The sequence below is a fragment of the Aristolochia californica genome, unplaced genomic scaffold (assembly GCF_029961685.1).
Source record: "Aristolochia californica isolate CCGP_79_NKW_82.1479 unplaced genomic scaffold, dmAriCali1.0.hap1 SCAF_4, whole genome shotgun sequence".
Lineage (NCBI taxonomy): Eukaryota > Viridiplantae > Streptophyta > Magnoliopsida > Piperales > Aristolochiaceae > Aristolochia > Aristolochia californica.
Genome location: NW_027182103.1, coordinates 47,582,973 through 47,605,074, shown reverse-complemented (window position 1 = coordinate 47,605,074; position 22,102 = coordinate 47,582,973). Strand labels below are relative to the sequence as shown.

Here is a 22,102-nt window from a genome sequence, read left to right as displayed (position 1 = left end):
AACGACCTCAAACGTGCATTAAAACTGGACAATCAGTAGGGATCAAGAAAGATTTTCAGTGCACAGTACAGCTCGCCTGTTACCAAGTAAAACATCTTAGCACGAAACACCAACAACTACTACAGGAAACAACAACAAAGGCAAAACACGAACTACTCCAGGCGATCTGCAGTCATTTCGCCCCATAAGTGAGAAGTCCCTGTGCGAAACAAACAAGACAAATACACAGTAACATCGTTAAAGATCAGGAGATGGAATTGTAGGAAAGAGTCGTGCATGCATGTTTAGAGTCCGCAGAAACCCAGAAAAAGAAGGTTCGAGTGGAAGAAATTTACTTTAGCAGGGTGGGGGCGGGAGGTGGCACTTGGCGGGCAGATCCATGGCCAGTTTAGGGTCAATTCCGAAAATCTGGAGAATGTTCTTGTTCTTATAAGAGCAAAGGCAAGGCATGTTGGCACCTTTCAAAGCCTTGCAACACGCCTCCGAGGGTGTGACCGGCTTCGGTCCAGAAACGCTCGGTTTGCATGCGTACAGACCCTCCTGAGTAATATCACAGAAGCCATCTGCATTGGATCTCACAACCTCACCCCCGATCACCACTACAAGAAGCATGACCACCGCTGCCACCTTCATCATCTTCTCCATCTCCTCACTCTCTTTGAAAAGACTTCTGACGAGCTTAGCCATTAACAGACTTATATAGAGGTTCAGCTAATACATAGTAGATAATTCGTGGCCCCTGAAGAGTGAAGAACGAAGGGTCCCGTGAGCACAGATCTTTGGCTTCATGTGGGGAGAGAGATGAGGTTCACGGGTGAGCATTGGTGATGTGACCAGGCTCATTTGATTTAATTGTTTCTTTTCTCAGAGCAGTTTCGTCGGGTGGCGTGCAATAAAGGAGGTCGCAGAAACCAGGAGGAATTTGAATAGAATTGTGGGCCATTGGGCCAATGGTTTTCTCCTCAAACCAGTGCATTCGCGACCGTAATGAATTCTGGGAGCCAACCCTTCCGGTACCCTGATCGGTCCTGCTATATCTTCTGTCTCTATCGTCGTCCTCCGGCCGAGACAAATAATGAGCATGATCAGAAACGCATTCTTTCGGAAACAATCAGGCTCATGCTCAAATAGCAAGATTCGGAGATAAAGACGAGAGAGAGGGCATAGAGTAATGTAGGCGTGTAGCTACAGATGTTGAAGGTACAGCTGCATTAAAGCTTGCAGAAGTGAGAAGCCATGTGCAGAAATCCAGGAGAACGTGTCGATTGTCGGTTGGTTTCATCGTTTCAGGACGAATGAACATAACTCGACTTCCGAACTCCATATTTAAGGACACGGGATCTTTCATGGAGTTTGATCTCAATCTATTCGAACGTCCAAAGCGAGAATAGATCGTTGTGCATACCATCTCTGCGGATTAAGCTTAGCGGAGATTTTATAGTCTGCGTTGATTTTTATACTGATACTGTGACTGCAGATGCCGCATCGTTGATATCAGCATCTTGGCGGCTTTGATGAATGATACGGGTTTTGTAGTTTGTACATTACGATGCTGACGGTGAGATTTGTACAATTAAAGTTTTTGTGTTCATAAAATTTTTTAAAACTCAATAAGGATGATTTTCACACACAAAATTTATAATAAAAATATAGAAAAAATGTTTTTTTTTTAATTTGATCTAATTTTTTTGGTGATTGTGTTGATAATGAGGGATGGAAAAAAATTCCAACTTATTCTTTTTGTTCAAAACAAAATTAAAAATGAGATACAATGAGAAAATACACTAAAAAGTATGAACACGAGATAATTGATCAAAGATAACAATTTGTTTCTTACTCTTCTTTTTTTCACTAGATATAATAATTAGCCTTAGAAATACGAAAGTCCATTAAACTAATAATCAATTTTTGACAGAGGCAACAATTCACTCTCTTGCTTTGCTTTTGGGCGAGGGCGTCACTTCCCCTCCACAATTAAAATAATTTTGAGTAACTTTAGGTATAAGATTTTTTGAACAAAACTGGACATTACTAACACTCAGATATTGACAACCAAAACGATCATATCCAGCCCACCACCAGGCGATGACTTCCGTTCTCGGTGGCTATCTCTTTTCTTCGAATTCTTTCCGATAAGCAAGAAAAGTTGCTGCATATTTCCCGTGGAAAGTTGCTACACACCACAATCCAAAAATGATAGAGAGTAACAAAATGTTCTTTCTTCGTGGGCGTAATATTCCCAATCAAGCAATTAGAATCAAAGTCGGCATGAGAATAAGAGGAGGAACAGTGAACAGATCGAACACCCTCCAGAATCTAGTCCCTTGTTTGAGGACTCCTAAGAGGCCACGGAAGAGTGCACAAACCCTTTGAATGATTTGGCCAAGGAGACAACCAAATCAAATATCTGTCCCAAGTAACTCCATTAAAGTCACCACCCAGTGTGAGATGGTAGTTTGGAAGTCTCCATTATTGACTATTAAAAGACGAGACAACCAATTTAACAAATTTCCACTCTGGAAGAGGATGAACATGTGCGCCGTTTTCTTTTGCCACCCCATTCTTGGCGCATTCAGCATTTGCCCTCACCCAAATTCAACGCCTCACCGACCGTTATCTCCATTGATAAGAACCCTACACGCCTCTGCTTTCGTTTCTGTACTTTGGGCGGATTAAAAAGACGTTAAAGCTTGCAAGTCACGGCCATGGCAGCCGGAGACCACTGAGGTCGCCATCCATGTCCAATCATGTCACAGGCTTCAGGTACTCGAATAAATTAATGGCAACACTCATGTGGTAGTACTCTCTGCTCCAGTCTCCTGTTAAATAAAAAACTGCAGAGGCTAAAACTGTAGTAGAGTACCACGTTGGTGTAAGTTCACATAGATGGGTCCCGCGGCATGCCCCCAAACAATGAACACTCTTTTTGGCCACACGGTGAGATTGGGTTCTTCCCCTCTTCCCCTCTTGGTTGTTTTTCTTTTGTGCTCAAGTCTTGTTTCTTCTGTGCGTGGCCTGTGTATCAATTCTTTATTTTTTCTTATTTTCGACCTGAGCTCTGCCTTCAACTGGACCGGAGCTGTCCCCTTTCCTCATCCAACAGAAGCACACAGGCCAAATGCCAGCCTGATTTTTTCCCTAAAATATTGAATAATTGATTAAGAATTGAAACCAAAACACCCGTCGCTTTCTCTTCATGCAGGGGATTTCTTCCGCCATGACATCGGAGAGCTCCGGCTGATTTTCTGGAGCTCGGGTCTCGGTCGCCGAGTCCTGTCTCGGCTTCTTTGTTTCTGGGTTTATCTGCTCTGCCGAAGCTGTAGAAGTCTTGCTGAGAGAGGAATGTACTCTACTATACTTCCATTGGGAAATGGTGGTATAGGGCATGAGGACTTGCCGGGATCTCTCGACGGGACGAATCTTTCGGTGGATGCTTGTCTGGTTCTCACTACTGATCCTAAGCCGCGGCTCAGATGGACTGCGGAACTTCACGAGAGGTTCGTCGATGCGGTGACGCAGCTTGGAGGGCCTGACAGTGAGTTCTTTAGCTTATTGATTTGGTTTTCTGTCTTCAATTTTTAAAAATTTTCTGGTGTGCTTTTTTTTGTCGGCGGTAAACATATTCTTTTCTTCAGTCTCTTTTGATTGTTGACTCGTCGGCAAATTGACATTTCTCCATGAGTAACTAGAGTAGACTTTCGGTAAAATCTTTCTTTTTTATTCCAATAATTTCATGGATTTACATCAGTATTTATACACTAAATTACAGTTATTTATCCTAATTTCTCGGATACCTTTGAGGACTTCTTCCTCTGTTTTTACGGATCTGGAAGACCACTCCAGAGGAAGAAGTCCTCCTCTCGAGGATCTCACGCCATCAGTCCCCTTCAAGTTGGTGCGTATAGATCTCATATGCCCAACTTGCCAAGTGAGTTGTAGAAGTTCTTGCTGCATACTGCTCTAGTAAGTTTGTTTGCGAACTGAAATCAAATTATTTTGGCTTCAAAGGTTTTTCTCCATGGCAGGATATGGTTTAGGTCTATGGAAGTCTATTTCACGCCAAAGGCCCTCGAGAATATTGTAGATTTTTTCATCACATGTGACTGGAGATCATACATTTGGGAGGTGTCATTGCCATCAACGTACGCAGTAGTAATGTCGGTGGTCTGGGTCAGGGCCGAAGCTTTGCTCAAAGCTTCAATTATTCTCGTGGTCAACTCGACCACGAGTAGAGGAGATTGAAGGAGTTCAAATACCCCAACTTGTTTTTGCTTGAGATATACATCTCGACAACCTAGGATAGGTCTGAGTCTGGTTGAGGTTGAGTCTTGGTTTGAGTCGAGTCCGGTCCGAATCTGATCCGGGTCGAGTCTGGTCTGATCTGGTCTAGTTCGAGTCGAGTCTTGTCTGGTCTGGTTTGAGTGAGTCCAGGTCGAGTCTGGTCTGATCCGGTCTAGTCCGAGTCAAGTCTTGTTTGATCTAGTTTGGTCTGAGTCGAGTCTGGTCCAAATCTGGTCTAGGTCGAGTCTTGTCTGGTTCAAGTCAGGTCTGAATCCGGTCCGGTCCGAGTCTCTGGTCTTTGAAATTAATTCCGCCCAAAGTTAGGAAGCGGAATTAATTCGACCATCGTCGTCCCTGCGACGCTGGTTTTTGAACAGCATGGAACGAGAGATCTATTCAACATCTCGGCCCACCGCGCTAGGTAACAAGATCCAGGAGCGGTTCGCGGGCGAGACGCGTCAGTTGGCCCAGAGGTCTAGCTCCATGTTAAAGCTACCTAACTCCAACCAGTGACTACAGTTTGATGCCTTCAAAATATTTTTGAGGAATCTCTGATAGTGATGGCAATGATGAAACACACTTGAACTTGTGCTGCTTGTATTTCCCCTTGATTGCCTCCAAAGTGCAACCCTTTTTATTTAGTTGCAAATCATGTTTAGCAAGGATGCAATCCTTTAGCTTTGATGGTTTATAACCCGTATGACATTGAAGACTAGCATTCCAGGGATGCATCTTTGGATTAACTGTAAAGTTTGAAACAAATTTGACTGAAGCAGCTATGACAGATGGTAGGAACTTTGCACAACCATAATCTACTAAGCTCAACTCTGCTAAGTAATAACTCAGTAACTCCAGTTGCAAATTTGTTGACTTGGAGTTTTCTTGGGCTGCCATTGTGAACCTCCTTAGAAATGTCTTTATAGTAGGATTCACCATTTCAAAGTTGAGTGACTTGAGCACAAAAGTTTCCATCTGAACAACTTCTTTTTGCGTCAGTATTATCCGTAATATAGCAGAAGTCTTCCACATGTGGTGCACTAATCTCTTCATATTTTGAAGCGATAACCATGCAAGTGACAACAAGCAATTGGAGCTTCTACCGATTGATGGCATGCATAGAGAGGTAGCGATCAACATACGAGACTGTAAGATAAAGAGTATCTAGAACTAGCTTATATTCCTCAACGATGTCAACTAACCAATCCACCAAAACCCCCCTCATATTTGTCATTACATCATTTTGTGCCGCTTCAATGAAATTGGGCAAAGGCCTTATCTTCTCCTCCTCCATTGAGCGAAGATACTCATAGATTGCAGATGCATAAGGCCCGCACGTCTACGGCTCTTTAGTCTTGGCATCGATGTCCACTGCAGCTTCTGGCTTCTTATCCTTCTTCCTCGATCTGGTTTCAGGCTTCTCCGTACCCGAAGCTAGACGAGACCCCACATTGGAGACGTTGGACAACTCGCCCAGCACGACGCGTTCCTTGGTCGCCGGCTGAAGGGCTTTGAAGGTGGACCTTTCTCCTGTGCCAACCATGGCGGCTGCAGCCACTCACTTCTTTGCCACAGGTGTGAGGCGGAGGCAGTTCTCGCTTGAGCATGTGATTTGATCGCGGTGGAGGTGCCAATGCGGGAGGAGTGGTTGGATTCTTGAATGCAGAATTAGAGATGTTTTGGAGGTGATTCAGGTTTGAATTCCAAAATCGGGTCCACAGCAGGAAAGACAACACAGGGAGAAAAAACTTGAATTTTCTCCCTAAGTCATCATCGAATGCAGGAGTTTTTCTCCTGCAGTCGTCACTGAACGGGTTATTCCTGCTTTGATACCATGTTGACTTTGGGTAAAATCTTTCTTCTTTATTCCAATAATTTTATCGATTTACATAAGTATTTATACACTAAATTACAGTTATTTATTCTAATTGCTCGGATACCTCTAAGGACTTCTTCCTCTGTTTTTACGGATCTGGAAGACCGCTCTAGAGGCAGAAGTCCTCCTCTTGAGGAACTCACGCCAACAACTAGTTTGAACAGAGTTTTCATTGACCGTGTTTCTTTATTTTATTTTTTTAGGAAAATGGGTATACTTGGTTTCAGCTGTGAAGTGCTTGTGATTCTGTTTACCATTTCAATGATCTGTCTAGAAAGATATTTTCTTGATTTTAGCAATTGAATGTTGAACTAGTGGTTGGTCTCAGTTAGAACTTGTGATGTCGCTGGAAGGGCTTGTTATTACCAATGGAATGACTATTTTGTTTAGCGCTGCAAGGAGTATTCTAGTGCCAAGACTGGGTTTGATTTTAGCAAAATATAGGCAACACTCTTAGGATAACTTATATCATTCTCATATTATGACAAAATAGGTAAATCTTGGAAAATACTAGTGAAGGCTTGAAGCATATCTTGAGTTCTTTGAGCTACTTTGAAGTTATTGTTAATTCTACTTGACCTCAGCAAATTAAAATGGTGCCATTCGGAGGAAGAATGGCAGGGAGCATGTGAACGACATATATCAAGCACAGTATATTACCTGGAATGACTGTGGATGCAGTTATTCTCTAGCGGCTAGACTATAAAAACTCTATACTCTACTCTTTTGTGATATACTCAAGTTCTTATGTAATCACGGACTTATTTTCTTCATTCAATATTTTCTCCAATTGTTAAAGGCTTGGAGCTCAGGCCTGGCTTTTGATTTGAGAGAACAAGACGTTTTCTGTCAAATTTGTCTGTGACAACATATGTACACCTATCTCTTTCTTGGATTGTCCTATAGAAGAGTGTTCATCCTTGTTATTCTCTCTTTTGAATTGCTGCCTATAAGATTGCCAGTGGTTGTTTTTTTTGGCTACCTATGTGCAGTATACCTCAATAGTTTATGAAATTTCTGGAAAATGGTTCTCTGCAGCGGCGCCTACTGTTTGATGTTGCACAACAGATGAGTTGAGATCTCAACAATAAGAATTTCATGTAGTCTGCAATAATGTTTTGTTTTGATGCTGGAATTCTGTCAACCTTTAACATCTGGCATACAATTGTAGGCATGAGAAATAAAAATAGTCAGTACGAACTGTCTGGTCCTCTAGAGTGCCCTTTCACTGTTCTGTTCAATGTCTAAGTAACAATTTTCATAAGAGGGTGAGCAAAACTGCTAAAGTGTAAATAGGAAGGAGAAAAACCAAAGAATAGATCAATTTGGACTGTGATAAAAAAGATGACACACTCTATCCTCTCTTTGTTTAAGATTTTTTTTTAGTGTTATAATTCATAGTTTCGTTGTCCCACGATCCCCCCACTATTCACTTATGGTCTTCTCCCAGATTGAGCTCGACCGAATATGGAAGTTGTAGAAGAAACTTGGGCCCGGCTGCTTGCTTGTGGTGGTGCCTTTAGAGCATTATTCCCATTTCTTATTCTGGTTACCTAGCTAGGTCGTATTGATTCCTATGAAGCGGAGACCAAAGCTTTCCTAACAGCTGTCAAAATCTTCAAAGAAAAGCTCTTGGATTCTGTTGAAATATGTGTCCAGGAGCATTATGATCATTTTACTCTATATATAGTTTTTATTTTTGAGAAAGATTTGACTCTATATGTTGTTTTTACTCTATATGTTGTACCCCTCCTGGGTCAGATGTCTTTAGGCTTTTTCTAATTTAGGTTGGTACTGTTTTTAGCGATATCTAATATGTAATTATTGAGTTATGAGGTGTTTAGGGATGAGGATTATTTTAGTCCATTCATGTAGTATTTTTAAGTGAGTCAATAAAAGAGAGGTAGAACTTGACTTTGACCCCTAATGGCTGCTGCAGTTTCTTGAGCAGCTTTCGCAAAACTTCTCTTCTTCTCTCTGTCTCTCTCTTCTACAACACAATCTTCAACTTCTACAGGTTCCTTACTGATTGAGGCCAACCATAAGTTGGTTTTTGGCTGTTGTGAAACAAAATGTACCCTTCTTTTCAGTCTTGGCACATGTTTGAAGGAGATAAACGACAGTGCCTGCTGTATTTCTCTTTCTCAGTCATGTTCTTCTGTCAGTGTGTTGTCCTGTAAAGATTGAGCAAAGGTTAGGGTTGACATCCAATTCACTGAGCACACTTCCCCTAAGCACCCCTTCAGATGCTTCTCATGTTGGCAGGTGTAAAAACACTTCGTTGTAATTGATTTTATTTTGCAATTGGTAATGAAACTCTTATCAATAAAAAAAAAAGCAAAAGTAGTCTTCGAGTGAGTACGGATTTCTAAAGCATGTAGATATGAATTCCTTTCATGGCAAACACTTGACAAACTTGTCAGTTGTACAACTTAAGCTATTGAAAGATGAATAGTATTTCTTACGTGTGACCCTTTTGAGAAAAATAATTGTGATCCCCATTTGTGTGTTGTGTGTGACAGCATTCTGGTTAAAGGAGTTTCTATTGTTGTACTTCCTAGTCTTTTTCGGTGTTCTTGGAATCCATGGCTTCTATCTTGTAAACATGACCATCTATTATAGTTAGTATATATTATTCATGTTCAAGAATTTGTGCCCAAGTATTTAACGATTTCAAGCTACTCAAATTTTGAGATCGTGAATTTCTATATTGTTTTTTTATTAAAATTTTGAACAATATGTATTAGTGTTTTAACAGAACTGATGATTGGTTTTTTATCTTCAATACCTGCTCCTGGAGTTTAATTTCCCGTCTCTAACCTGCAGAAGCGACACCAAAGACCATCATGAGAACTATGGGTGTCAAGGGCCTTACTCTTTATCACTTAAAAAGCCATCTTCAGGTTTGTTTCTGACTCACCTTCCTCGGGAGGCTTTAGGTGCATATAAAAGGCAGCATAACTGAAACTTTCATTAGATACTTGGGTGTGCTAAAAACGTCATGCTTAATATAGAAGTTGTTAAATGAAAGAAGAAAATATAACTCTAGTAAACTTCACTATAGAGATAATAGCGTGCAAGAGTGAGACTGAGAACCGAGTGTAGAAGATTGAGCATTCTGAATTGTTAAAGTGAGTTGTCAAACTGAATTACCAAGATCAAATCATTCCTGATGAAAATCACAAATTCAATTTCAAGAATTAAGAGGATGTGGAAACAATTCTGTTTAGCTTGCACTTAAACTAGAAAACAACCGATAAAATTACTAAAAAAATGAAAAGTGTAAGTGCTATTCTCTAAGATGGGGTTAGTTTCACAAATCCACTAGAAATATAAATTGAAACAGTGGTCTGCACATTTAAAACCTTTCAACTTACTAATTGCTTTTGTCAACCAAAACTTCTGTAAAACTTGCATAAATTCGACTTTTCAACCCTAACAGCCGTTCAGTGACTAGTAATAAGCTCTAGATCATAACCAATAAAAATGAAAAAATGTTTTATGTGATACGAGAAAATCAATATAGGCCTATTCTATGTTGTCAGAACTGTTGAGGAAACTTGCTGCACGTACGATAATACATTTTCCTGATCCAGAATCTGGAAATTTTGCAGCATGGTAGTTGATTGAGTCTTCACAGGTTCTGTAGAGAAAGCTCAAGTTGGGGAATTTGACCTTGTGACCCCCTTGACTGATTACTGATTGCGTAGGTCAATCAGGTCTTTATGTGTTCTATCTTCCTTAATTCTCAGACTCCTTGATCTGTTTTTATGTGAATTTGAACATTCCATGCTGATTTAGCTTCCCCACTGTGTGAACTAGCTCCTGCGAGGTTAGTGGCATGTTAACTGCTTTGACCACTGGATTCCAGCCCCTTTATTTTTAACTGAGAAATGAAATTCGACATTGACCATGAAAACAATCATTTGCTACACTACAAGCTTGAAAGTCATCAAAACACTGGGTGCAAGTCAAGAGGTTGGAGGGAAAGTGTTGTTGAAGTCTAGTGCTATAAAGACTCGTCTGACTACTAACTCGATGTTGACCACTTGTAAAATAAGCCTAAAACCAGCATAGTTACTTCAACTAGCGCATGTAGTTATATTCAACCTCCTTAATTCAAAACCTGATCAAAAGTAGTAGTAAGTGCATTATTATAGAAATTAATCATTGCCTAAAGGTGATGGGTCATGCATGAGCTGAACAGAAGAGCACATTGAATAATCAGGTAGAATTTAGTAAACGGATGATGCTTGTAAAGCAAAGGTGGATTGTGTAATTGTCTGAATAGCCGCATTATGACTCTTAATGCAAGGTCCCAGATTAAGTCTCATGGGTGTTTTCAAGTTTCTTTGTGTATTTTGATGTAGCATTTATTAAAAGTGTAAGCTGCACTGTCAGGTTAGTGTTGGGGGACAGGTATTGCTTCTAGACTTCAAAAAACCACAATACCATGAACGTTTTAAGATCTCAAGCTTTCTTCAATTTCTGTATGCAATCGTTTGGTCCTCAAAAGAAAGGGGAGCTCTAAAGGATCACTGGTTTTCTATATACCTATATGTAATAAGATCCAGCTTTTCCATGTGTGCAACATTTGTAATGGTTGAATGCATTTTGTTCATGATTAAGTGAAAATATTGAAATACCAGTTGTAGATGATGGGGCACATTTTGGATTTATCTACCGACCCTTCTGCATTTAATGATGCCTCTAGTGTGATCATTTCCTCCAATAGCAGTTTAGGATATTAGTTTAAATGGTAGTAGCAGTTTAGGATATTAAGTTAAATGGTCAACAAATCCATGGAACCAAATTCTTAATCAAAACCAACTGACACTTTTTGCAGAAATACAGATTGGGAAAGCAGTCATGCAAAGAATTTGCTGAAAACTCCAAAGATGGTAAGCCTCTTACATACATACTGAAACCTGCATTTCATAGTGAAACTGTACTCTGTTGTTGTTATACCAGTTATTGTCCCTGGTATGATGCAGCTTTCTTCTATGGATAAAACACAGAAGCTCTTTTCATGTCTAGTGCATTTCTTCTCTTTTATCAAATTTGTGAGTGAAAACCTCGTTTTGTATGCTCTGTAGATAGCAACATTCAGTAAGGGCTGATTACTCCAGTTTCAAAAGATAGAAAAGGACTTGAATATATCTTTTTTTTATTGAAAATTTTGGTAAGTTACCGCTTAAACCTATTTATGGATGAAGGGACCGTATAATATTGTTGTTAAAAGGTAAAATCTTTCGAAGATTTTAAAATCCTTGTAGTTTTATTTCTTGAAAATTGTGCTGTCAGATAGTTGCTTTTTAATATCCAAAAAATATACTATTTTTTTCAAAGAGAAAAATATAAATACTCATTGGCTAATGTGTGATGATTGCTAACAGTACTTCACTTGCATTATCCATGCCTTAGTTGTTGTACAACTGTCCATACACTTTTTGCCAATATAAGCATTTGTGCTTTGCAGCTTCATGTGTTGCAGAAAACCAGCCAACAGGTTCATTGTCATCTTCATCATCAAGAATGATGACTCAGGACATGAATGAGTAAATATTTTCCCCTCTATACACCTTTCTGTGGACACCTTGTTTGTTGTCTCTAAATTTCCTTTTGTTTTATTGCACAGTGGGTATCAGGTGACTGAGGCATTACGTGTTCAGATGGAGGTTCAGAGAAGACTTCATGAACAGCTGGAAGTCAGTTTTCTCTTCTTTGATAGTTGTGCTTCTAAAGTTTTTCTTAGATAGTTTGAGTGAGACAGCTGAAACCCCATCACCTAGTCGCTAGAGACAGATTAGAAAGTTTCAAAATGCAAAATGTTGTTTATAATGCAGTTGGTGACTTATAACAATTGATTGGAAGCCTGCTCTCTGAAAGGTTTTTAGAGGGATGTCAATGACAAATCAGAGTTCTTGTACCCTGTGCTTCTGCTATACCAATTCCTACACTTTAAGGGCTTACAAAGTTCGGTTTCTTCCTCCTTTGTTCTCTAATATAGAAGTCCTTTACTACTACAGGTTCAACGGCATCTCAATATTCGTATTGAAGCTCAAGGCAAGTACCTTCAATCTATACTAGAGAAAGCCTGCAAAGCATTTACAGATCAGACTGTGGTGTCAGCAGGCCTAGAGGCGGCAAGGCAAGAACTTTCTGATCTTGCAATCAAGGTTTCTAACGACTGTCTGACTGTTCCAATTGATGGCGTTAAAATGCCATCTCTTTCCGACATAGTTGCAGCTTGTCTTGATGACAAGTCTCTGAGTAGACCTGCAGGCCAAGTTGGTGACTGCTGTGGAAAGTTGTTGGACATCATTAACCGAAAGCCCCGGAAGGGTGTCAATGGTGGGTTCGCAAAGTACACTGAAGAAGAGGCCAAGAACAGTCTTTGGTGATGCAGAATCTGGCTGGGGGAGAGCAATGCACGACAAGGAGTGCAGTGGATGACGAGCAGCATTTTGATTTGACTTAGTTCAATTTACTACTGAACTCCTTGTGGGATGGATCGGTTCAACTAATTTGATCCCATGTTAGTTTGGGATATGCAGTCTTTATTTGGCTGAAGCTTTACAATCATTGTAGCTGTAATAGAGAAGTGGCTTCCACCTTTAATCTAATACATGTTACCTACTTGACTTAGATCACAAGAAGCTGGTGTCAGTTGAATGGTATGTGTAAATTTGCTCTACAAAAGGTAAAAATATATTCTTATATGACATTGAAAGGAACCCTAGGGATATTTTATGACATTCAAAATGCGACTGTGATAAGGTTTGATATAATAAGCTTATGCTTATGCTTATGCTTATGCAATCTTCTGGTTGTTGATTTCCTAATAGTATTAAGCTTCATGATTAAGGCTAAAACTTTTATTTAAAACATTTACACTTGGGGGAGATACCCTAATATTTTCAAGAACAGTAATGCTGTTGTAATTAGCCAATAAATAGTGTTACTATATAATAACTAGATTGCCTACGATGGAAGAATGTGGTAGCTGCACAAATACTATCTACATGGGATTCTAATTCGTGGTAATGGATTTCATGAACTGTAAAGAATGAATGAACTCTTCAAAGCTTGCCTGGGTGAAAACACTTAAACAATTTAACAACCCCATGAAGAAATTTGAGAGTAGAGAGAATTAAATCAAACCCACCTTCACACATCTGCCCGGCAGCCACTTATTAATAGCTCAAATAAAGTCTTGGCAGCGTTCTACCAATAGAAATAAGTAATGGCAGCTGCCACAGTAAACCACTAAGAAAATGACATAAATTCAACCTAGTTTTGCTTTGCTTGTTAGTGATCGGTTACTCATACTCCATACGTGATATCTGGGCATGCGTTATCTAGATAGTTGATTGATGAGTTCAAAATTTGAAATTTGAGGTTGATGGCCTATCTAGATGGTTTAGGTGGGAATTTTTTATTGGTCTATAAATAGGTATTTTTCACTTAAAGTACATGATGAAGGACTAAGAGTTTATTTTATTTTTTTTGCTCAAACTAGCGGCATGACAATTGGTTTCAAAACAAAGTGATTTCCTTAAAACCAAAGTTGGAAATTGGTCAAAACAAAGGTAAGAAAAAAGTATCCGAAATTGACTCTTGTTTAACTTCTTTTGAATTTAGGTTCGAGAAGGTAGAGTGTCAACACTCGAGTTGGGAGGAGAAGATTCAAGAAGTGACGGATGTTAGAAAACGTAACCTTGAAGCGGTATAAGGGTTAGAGGACGATGTGCATGTCGTTGTTGCAGTTCTAAAGGCGGTACTCACAACGATCTTAACGAGATGTGAATGAAGTTAAAAGGTATGCGAACGAGAATAGTGATTCTAGAGCAAGTCATTTTGAATGGGGAAATGGTTATACGCACATAAATATCAAGGTTCTTGAGCCTAAACCATATGGGGGTGTACAAAATCCGAAGGCAATCAGAAACTTCTTATAGTGAGTTGAACAGTACCTCAAAGCTTCAAATCTCACGGATAAGGAAACAAAGGTTAGTACCGCATATATATTTTTCATTGATGATGTTATCTTGTCGTGGAGAAGAAGATCTAGTGATGTCGAGGATGGTAAAAACTCGGTTGACACTTAGGAATATTTCAAACGCGAGTTGAAACATCATTTCTTTCCCGAAGATGTCGATTACCTAGCTTGAAAAGAATTGTGTGCATTGAAGCAAAAAAGGACGATTCATAAGTATATTCAGTCTTTTACTTCTTTAATGTTAAACATTTCTAATATAACCGATGAGGATCAATTGTTTTCTTTTCTTGAGAGACTTCGTCATTGGGTTGAACAATAGTTGAGGCGTGGAGAGGTGAAGACGCTTGCAACCGCTTTAGCCATGCATAGAAGTTGATGGATTTTGTGAGAAAATCCGATGATAATGCCGCCACATCTATGGATATAAATTGGAACAATGAGAACCATAAGAAGAAGCTTAATTGGAGATGAACTTCCAAAAAAGATGAAGAGAACCATAAAAATCGAGAAAAGAAAAAGAACTATACTTAAAAAGGTAATCCTAAAAATTAAAAGACTACTTTTTTTTTGTGTGTGAAAGAGATTACTTGGTGAAAGATTGTCCAAGTAAAAAGAAGTTACTAAATGCTATCAAAGTGAACAATGGAGTCGGCAATAAGGTGACGATCAACATGTTGAAGAACATCGAATTGGTTCATTGATGTTGGTCGACTCAATCCGAGCAATAGTAGAGAAATCGGTAAGGCCTAAACTAATTTTTCTTGATGTGTTTCAAAATGATGGCAAGGTGAAAGTTCTCGTTGATTCGAAACCCACAACATCATCTTGGGGGAGGAAACAAGATGATTACACTTAAAGGTGGGAAATGGCGGACAATTGAATAAAAGTTGTTAATTCTGAAGCCAAAGCCTTGCTTGGGGTGGCTAAGCATATTCATGTCATCAATGGAAAGTGGGTTGGATTTTTAAATTTTATTATAGCTCTTGTGGATGATTTTAATGTAATCTTTAGGGTGAATTTTCTTTGTAAAAACAAGGGCCTTTATAAATCCTGTGTGGGGATGAGATGGATTATGGACGTGGAAGGACATTTTGTAATTTTCGGTGTAGGGGGGCTATGTAAAGGGGAAAACTACAATGCTTTCAACCCTCCAACTTAAGATGGGTCTCAAGGGTGGAGACTCTAATTTTCTTGTTTCTTTGGCAGGTGACGAACACTGGGTTAAAGATCGATCTATGCCAGAAGATTTGCTAAAGAACTTGTCTTCATGGAGGGAAGCTGTAATCATGATCGGGGACAATCAAAGTGCCAAAATATTAACTTTGGTACAAATCCGCTTTGATGCAAAGGCGTTTCAAAAGTAACTTGAGGAGAAGCCAATAGACTGATTTTACGACTTGGGCACGTTCATGTTCATACCGAATGAGTATGTGGCGGATGACGCATTTTTGACGGGACTGCAAACTATTGTGTCATTTGACACATTTTCACGCAAGTTTGGTAGGAGCCCAATTAACTTGCGTTTTGCCAAACGAACAAGGGAGTGCATATGTTTGATAAGTATTTCTTCTCACCAATCAAGGAAGATAATGCAACAAGGACGTTTACATTATTGCAACGAGAGAATGATACATGGACGTGCTGCCCAGTCACGCGTGTGGACCATGCGCTCACACGGCCCAGTGTGGCCCATGCATGTGGGCCAATTCATGCCTGACTGATGGGTTCAAAATTCAACATTTGACGTTGGGGACCTATCAAGACAGATTTGGATAAGAGTTTTGAGGGATTTTAGGCATCTAGGATAATATTTGATTTGTCTTTCTTATGAGGGTTTATCCCTCCTTGGCCTATAAATAGGGCTTGTAAATCACTTATAAACATTTTCAACTTCGTGATTAGAGTTTCCCATTTATCTTCTTTTCACCAAAAGTAAGTTAGGTTGTACATTGAGGGATTAGAGTTTTTTCTTGCTTGATCTAGTAGTGTGACAACTAGGGGTCGCATCAAATCGAGCGGCTCGAGCTCGTCTTGGTTCCGGCTCGGTTCGATTCGGTTTATATCAATCTCAAACTGAATTTGAGATTGGGATCGGGCTCGTTTAAGTTAACAAACCGAGCTTGAGCAAACCATGGTTCGATTCAGAAGCTCGCGAGCCTATTCGTTAACTTAACGAGGCCCTAGCAACGAGCGATGGAGTAATGCTTCTTCGACTCTTTGTGTTTCATTATTTAGATTAATTGTGATTCGACAACACAACAACAAGTTTGCTAGAGGAAATGGGGATTTGTGGCATGGGAATATTGAAAGAAATCGGAGTGCAATCTACTCCTTTAGATAAGTTTTGGTTTTTTGTTCAATTTTGTTTTCTTATTCTTTGTTTTTTCTCTCCAATCTTCTTCCTCACCGATAGAAGTGACATAATAGAGGTAAGTTCTTTTATTTTTTATCTTCTATTTTTTTTTTGGTTACCGATGGAACAGTGATTTTTTTGCATTCTGGATATGTTGTATTCCATTATTTTTTCTTCGATCTTGCATTAAAAGTGCTATGGACGAACACCTCATGTTGTGTCAGGAGTTTTTTCCTACTCATAGGTAATGGCTCTTACCGTTCTGTTGATTTTTCTGTTTTTTCATTGTATTGTTTTGTTTGTGTATACGTGCTATTCCCCCAAAATGGATGGGTTGGTTATTTTATTTTCATCATGGAATCCGCAGTGCCCTATTATTTTATTTTCAGAGCGTTGGTATGAATTATTTGATTCTTTTGACTCTTTTGTTTGTATTGTGCCCTATTATAAATTTTCATAGTGCTGGTATGAATATTCACATTACTTATAGAAATCTACGGTGTTGATTAAGAAAATTTTGTTCCACAATTTTCTTGAATGAGACACTTTCAAAGTAGGAATATCGGACCTTTATCGTTGTTTAACATTTTTTGAGTTGACAATGGCAACTAGACATACAAAAGCTACTCTTACTGTATCATAATAATGAGACATGCATGTGATCCTGGTCTTGTGTTGACAATAGCAGTTGGACATGCAAAAACTACTTTATGTATCATAATAATTAGATAGTGATGGGATCTTGGTCATGAGTTTTCTATCTCTCCTTGCTGCCTATTCAATATCGTCATATTTTTAATCTTTTCTACTGGTTAGAAAGTTTTGTTTATTTTTTATTTTTGGAATGTGTAGTAAGTGGATATTTATTTGCATGCCCAATACTCTTTGCATGGTTATAACAACGAAACATGTTGTAGAGATGTATGCATGTTATTAGTAATAGAAGTATGGTGAAAGGTGGGAAGTTGTTTGAGTCATACATAGTGATCGCCAACATGGGAAATGGGAAGAAAAGGTAGGCCACTTAATCGGTCATCATAATAAATTTAATTAATAGATATTGTCCTATATAGAAAATTCTGGAAGTCCAAAAGATTAGGTGAGACCAGACCAAGTAGCTTGTCTTCAATAGATGCAATTTTTTTGTTTTGGTGGTGGTGTTTTAGCCTTGGAGATAGATAATTTCATGCATGGTTAATGTACAGAGGTTATGCCCAATTTTATATAGAGGTCATGTCTAATTTTATGTAAAATATATGCATAATTTTGTATAGGTTCGGGCTAGACTCAGCTTGATTTTATACCACCTCGGGACAACAAAAATAAATGTGTGATGTGCACTTCAGAAAGTAAATTTTAATATTTTTATCAGAGGAAAAAACCAGAAAGTGGGGGAATTGCAATGTTTCTCGTGGGAAGGGAACGTGGGATTGGTGTTCTCAATCAAATTGAGACTAATCGAACATGGGAAACGTTGTCAAAAGAATATCGAAGAAACAAAAGGAAAGAAAATGATAAAATAGAGAGGATATGGTAAGCAGAGAGAAAGGTGAAGAGTTTCCATTGACCAACCCAAAAGCAGGCAATCGAGGCCGCCAACTACCCAATACCCACCACGCATAAATCCGACCTTGATCGTTACCTATTTTCGTATGATTTTGTATTTTGTTTCCTGTCGCCTGTCGGGGCCTTAACACACTCGCTCTCTCCACCTCTCCCTCTCCGAGCGTCTGGTGGCTGCCTACCGACCCCTTTCTGTTGCTCTCTATCTCTCTACCCTCAGTTCCTCACTCGATCGCTTGCTACTTCATACCCTCTTGGCAGCGACGGTAGATCCGTCAACCCATCTTCGATTTTTAGTAGTTGAAAAGAAGAAAATACGAGATGGGTGCCGACAGTAAGGTGTTCACCTTGGCAGAAGTCTCCACGCATAACACAATCAAGGACTGTTGGCTCATCATCGGTGGAAAGGTATTAGAGATTACAGATCCATTCTCTTATTATTCTTATTTTTCTTTCTTGCGTTGAGCGTTGTCATATTGTTGCTCGCTGGGTATCAACAAGCGAGATTCGTTGAGGTTTTTGTGTTGGAATGTATGTCGACTCGCGTTTGTATAGAATTTTGATGTTCATGTTTTGATAGATCTGAGAATCTGGGTTTTGCTTTCGTTTCACCCTACTGTATACTGCGTGCGTCATGAACAAATTCTACCTGTAATTTATTGCTTATGGTATCTAGGGGTCATTGCTGAAGGGGTTTTCCTTATTACTTGTTGGATTCGTATTATATGTCTGGGGGATGCATGTTATTTCAAGGAAAAGACTAGACTTTTATACAGATCGACGTTTTGATTAACGACTAAAAATGTGGCACCATTTATTTTTTTTATATTTCAGTTAATTTTACACGGGAAATCTGGTTGTCGGCTTAATGTTTTTTTCACTTTTTCCAGTTCATTTGAGCTTTCAAAGATGTTGGATGATTTTGAGAGATAGCAAGTTTTGTATCAGAGAGAGCTTGAAAAGGCTGTACTACAATCTTAAATGTCCACAGAATCGATTTGCCTCAAAAGAGGCATATCGACTTCATTGAAGTGTTGCAACTCCATTTTTACATTTGGAAGCAGGAGGGATGAAGCGCTCTGACAAGTTTAGCATCTTACTGCCCTGGTGGCTTTGTTCCTATTGGGATTTGGGTTCTATATTATGGCCCTTCCATGTACTATGTCTGATGTGAGTTGTTAAGATAAGTTTTTTTTCTGAAGAAGAAGAAAATGATTCAAAATATGACGATGGCTTATCCCTCCATGATTGGTGGGAAGCAGTAATCCGAACTCATGAAAGATCTTTGAGTGTATGCAAGGCACATGCTTTTTTTTATTTCTTTGATCTTACTGAGTAGCTGAGTTTTTTAGGCATGACTTTGCTTTTTTAGTGCCTCTATAACCATGGGTGGGCAGATCGTATAAATTGAACCAGCTTGATCTCATGTTCCATTTATTTAAAAACAAGTTGGATGATAACTGTTTGCACTGTTAGAACCATTTGGACCTAAAATTTTCTCTTTTTTAAAGGAATTAGATAAAAAATAAAAAAATATTGTGTGATGAATCATGCTTAATCTATCCTGCCATATGGAACTTTTTAAATATATAATATCCTACCCTTTTCTCAAAAACAATCCTATATCAAGATTTGCTAACTTATTATTTTGTGTTTTTTGCATGAACACATACTACTCTACTTGTGGCATCATTTGGTTAGACCGAATAACAATGGTTTGAGTAGGTTTGGATGAAGTGCACATGTTTTTGGATCCATATACATAATGGGTTCTAATACATTCAACATAAGGGGGTAGAATGTGTCTATTAACGGTTGCTCGGATTACTGGGATGTCTACTTGATGGCAGTTGCATGTGGTGAATTGGTACATCCTGTGGATGAGCAAGTAGTTGGATCTGCTCTCTTTGCAACTGATTTATTCGGTAGATTGAGATGTCCAGAGTGTAAACGGCTTGTTGGATCTGCCATCTTTGTTTACATATTGATTACAACAAAGACGCCATGAACCGACCTCAGGACCTTGAAGTTGAATATAATATTGCCTATGCCCTAAACAGGAGAAGTAGAGTTTTTAAATTGATGTATGAAACGTTCGAGAGAAAGATGTGGGTGCTGGAAGTGATGATAATGAAGATTGAGATGTTCATTTTGTGACACATGAATCAAAGAGACCTTGCTTTTTTTTCTCAAAAATTTCTCTATGGTATGCTTATAAACTAGATGAATTGCAGACCTGAGGTAGCCTAATGCTGCTCATTGTCATTAAGAAGAAAAAGGAACCTAGTATTGGGTGTGTAATTCATTTTTTAGAAGGTTCTTGCATGACTTGGCAAGATGTCACTGCCGGACTTCAATTTTTTTGTCCATTATTTCTTTATTTATTATGAGATATTTGACCACACTTTTGTGGTTTTGCAAGGTATAAGTATGCAGTTTTCAAGAAAAAAAAGAATTGCCTATTATCATGTATTCCTAAAACAAAGACAGCAGCATATTTGTATCATTAACATGTGATCAATTTTACCACCTAAATCGCAAATATTTTCCTTTGAAACTTGAAGTTTTATATCTTACACTTGTCTCTTAATTGTACCCTTCACTGCTATTTCTACATTGTAACAGGTATATGATGTAACAAAATTCTTAGAGGACCACCCTGGAGGAGATGAGGTTCTATTATCTGCTACAGGTAATGTATGGTTTACTGAGACACTGTTTGTGAAGAGGCGAATGGGTAGTGACTGATGTACGAGTCATCCTGCATTATAACATTTAACTTTATCTATTGTCATTTAAAAAAAAAACTTTATTTTCTTTGATCCTTTTCATGCTGACTGATGTGTCTGTGGCTTCTTATGCATCCACATTACCTTAACCCCCTCTCCAAACTCCAATATGTGGGTTCTTATGTCACTAATGGGCCAATGATTTTGCAGGTAAGGATGCAACCGACGACTTTGAAGATGTTGGGCATAGTACGAGCGCAAGAGCCATGATGGATGAGTATTATGTTGGAGAGATTGATGCTGCAACCATACCCACCAAGGCGAATTACACTCCTCCCAAGCAGCCTCACTATAACCAGGATAAAACCTCAGAGTTCATCATCAAGCTTCTCCAATTCTTAGTTCCCTTGGCAATTTTGGGATTGGCTGTTGGTGTTCGCTTCTACACCAAATCAGCTACTTAAAGAAGCCTCCCAGGGCAGGAGAGCTGAATGCATGGGACCATATTCAAAGAAAAAATGCTTGGGAATAGGGGGCATTCACAATAAGTGGTTAGTTGAAAAATAGAACTGTGGACTCTGCAACTCATGTCTGTGTGGTGACTCTAGGCTTTTTGTCATCGATTGTTGTTGCAATTTATATCTTTATGGCTATAGTTATCACCTTGTTTTAATTAGATATGCGATGCCTGTCATTCTGAAACTTACAACTATTTCATCCACCGCCTCTCTCTCTTTCCTTTTTGTCTGCTTTCCAACTGGAGAAACGGAGGAATACAGAAGAGAAACTGAAGCGGGTGAGAGGATGAGACAAACCAAATGTAGAGAAGTATACTTTAATGATATTTTTTATTTTCTTTTATATCATGGTAGATGGTATCTTGGTGTGACCCTATAGATTCACCTGGGCAATGGTATACTGTTTGTGTAACATTAATCTGAATTTCGCTGGTCATTTTGGAATTATTGTTATGAACCCTGCCTGGCCTTGCTTCAGTGACCACAGTTTAGTTTCTGAGTCCTTAAAAAGTGTTTGAGTGACTGATTAAGAGTAAAATTCTGTCAAATTTTGCATCAATGCCGTGCACCAAGGGAAGAATGCAGTAACACCGAGCAAGAGAAACCACCGAATCGTACCTTACACGATAGAATCTGCCTTTTACCTGTTCTCTCTTCTGCCAACGCCAATAGAATCCAGTGAGACGGACGAAGAAAAGGCGCGGATGTGAAACTTACGTGCTAGTAACACTTCCTTCTTCGGCCGTGATAAATTAACCGACTCGAGTTCGATAATAATGGCGG

The 22,102-nt window shown here is 39.0% G+C and overlaps 2 protein-coding genes and 2 pseudogenes across 2 annotated transcripts; 2 read left to right on the top strand and 2 right to left on the bottom strand.

Moving 5' to 3' along the window:
- Nucleotides 1-336: 336 nt before the first annotated feature.
- On the bottom strand, nucleotides 337-687 carry LOC137963496 (putative lipid-transfer protein DIR1). The gene has a single exon (XM_068810611.1). The coding sequence runs from the start codon at nucleotides 685-687 to the stop codon at nucleotides 337-339; it is 351 nt and encodes a 116-aa protein (XP_068666712.1).
- A 2,014-nt stretch (nucleotides 688-2,701) lies between these two features.
- Nucleotides 2,702-12,968, top strand: LOC137962654 (protein PHR1-LIKE 3-like; annotated as a pseudogene).
- Nucleotides 4,783-8,306, bottom strand: LOC137962061 (putative cyclin-A3-1; annotated as a pseudogene).
- Nucleotides 12,969-18,109: 5,141 nt separating the features above from the next.
- Nucleotides 18,110-21,662, top strand: LOC137962977 (cytochrome b5). Its single transcript, XM_068810131.1, has 3 exons — nucleotides 18,110-18,480; nucleotides 20,698-20,764; nucleotides 21,012-21,662. The coding sequence occupies exons 1-3, from the start codon at nucleotides 18,394-18,396 to the stop codon at nucleotides 21,263-21,265; spliced, it is 408 nt and encodes a 135-aa protein (XP_068666232.1). The 5' UTR covers nucleotides 18,110-18,393; the 3' UTR covers nucleotides 21,266-21,662.
- Nucleotides 21,663-22,102: the final 440 nt, after the last annotated feature.

Excerpts from the sequence above, each read along its gene's own strand:
- LOC137962977 (XM_068810131.1), top strand. The coding sequence starts at position 18,394 with ATGGGTGCCGACAGTAAGGTGTTCACCTTGGCAGAAGTCTCCACGCAT. Across the intron at positions 18,481-20,697 it reads GGCTCATCATCGGTGGAAAG|GTATATGATGTAACAAAATT; the intron begins GTATTAGAGATT and ends ACATTGTAACAG. Across the intron at positions 20,765-21,011 it reads GGTTCTATTATCTGCTACAG|GTAAGGATGCAACCGACGAC; the intron begins GTAATGTATGGT and ends ATGATTTTGCAG.
- LOC137963496 (XM_068810611.1), bottom strand. The coding sequence starts at position 687 with ATGGCTAAGCTCGTCAGAAGTCTTTTCAAAGAGAGTGAGGAGATGGAG.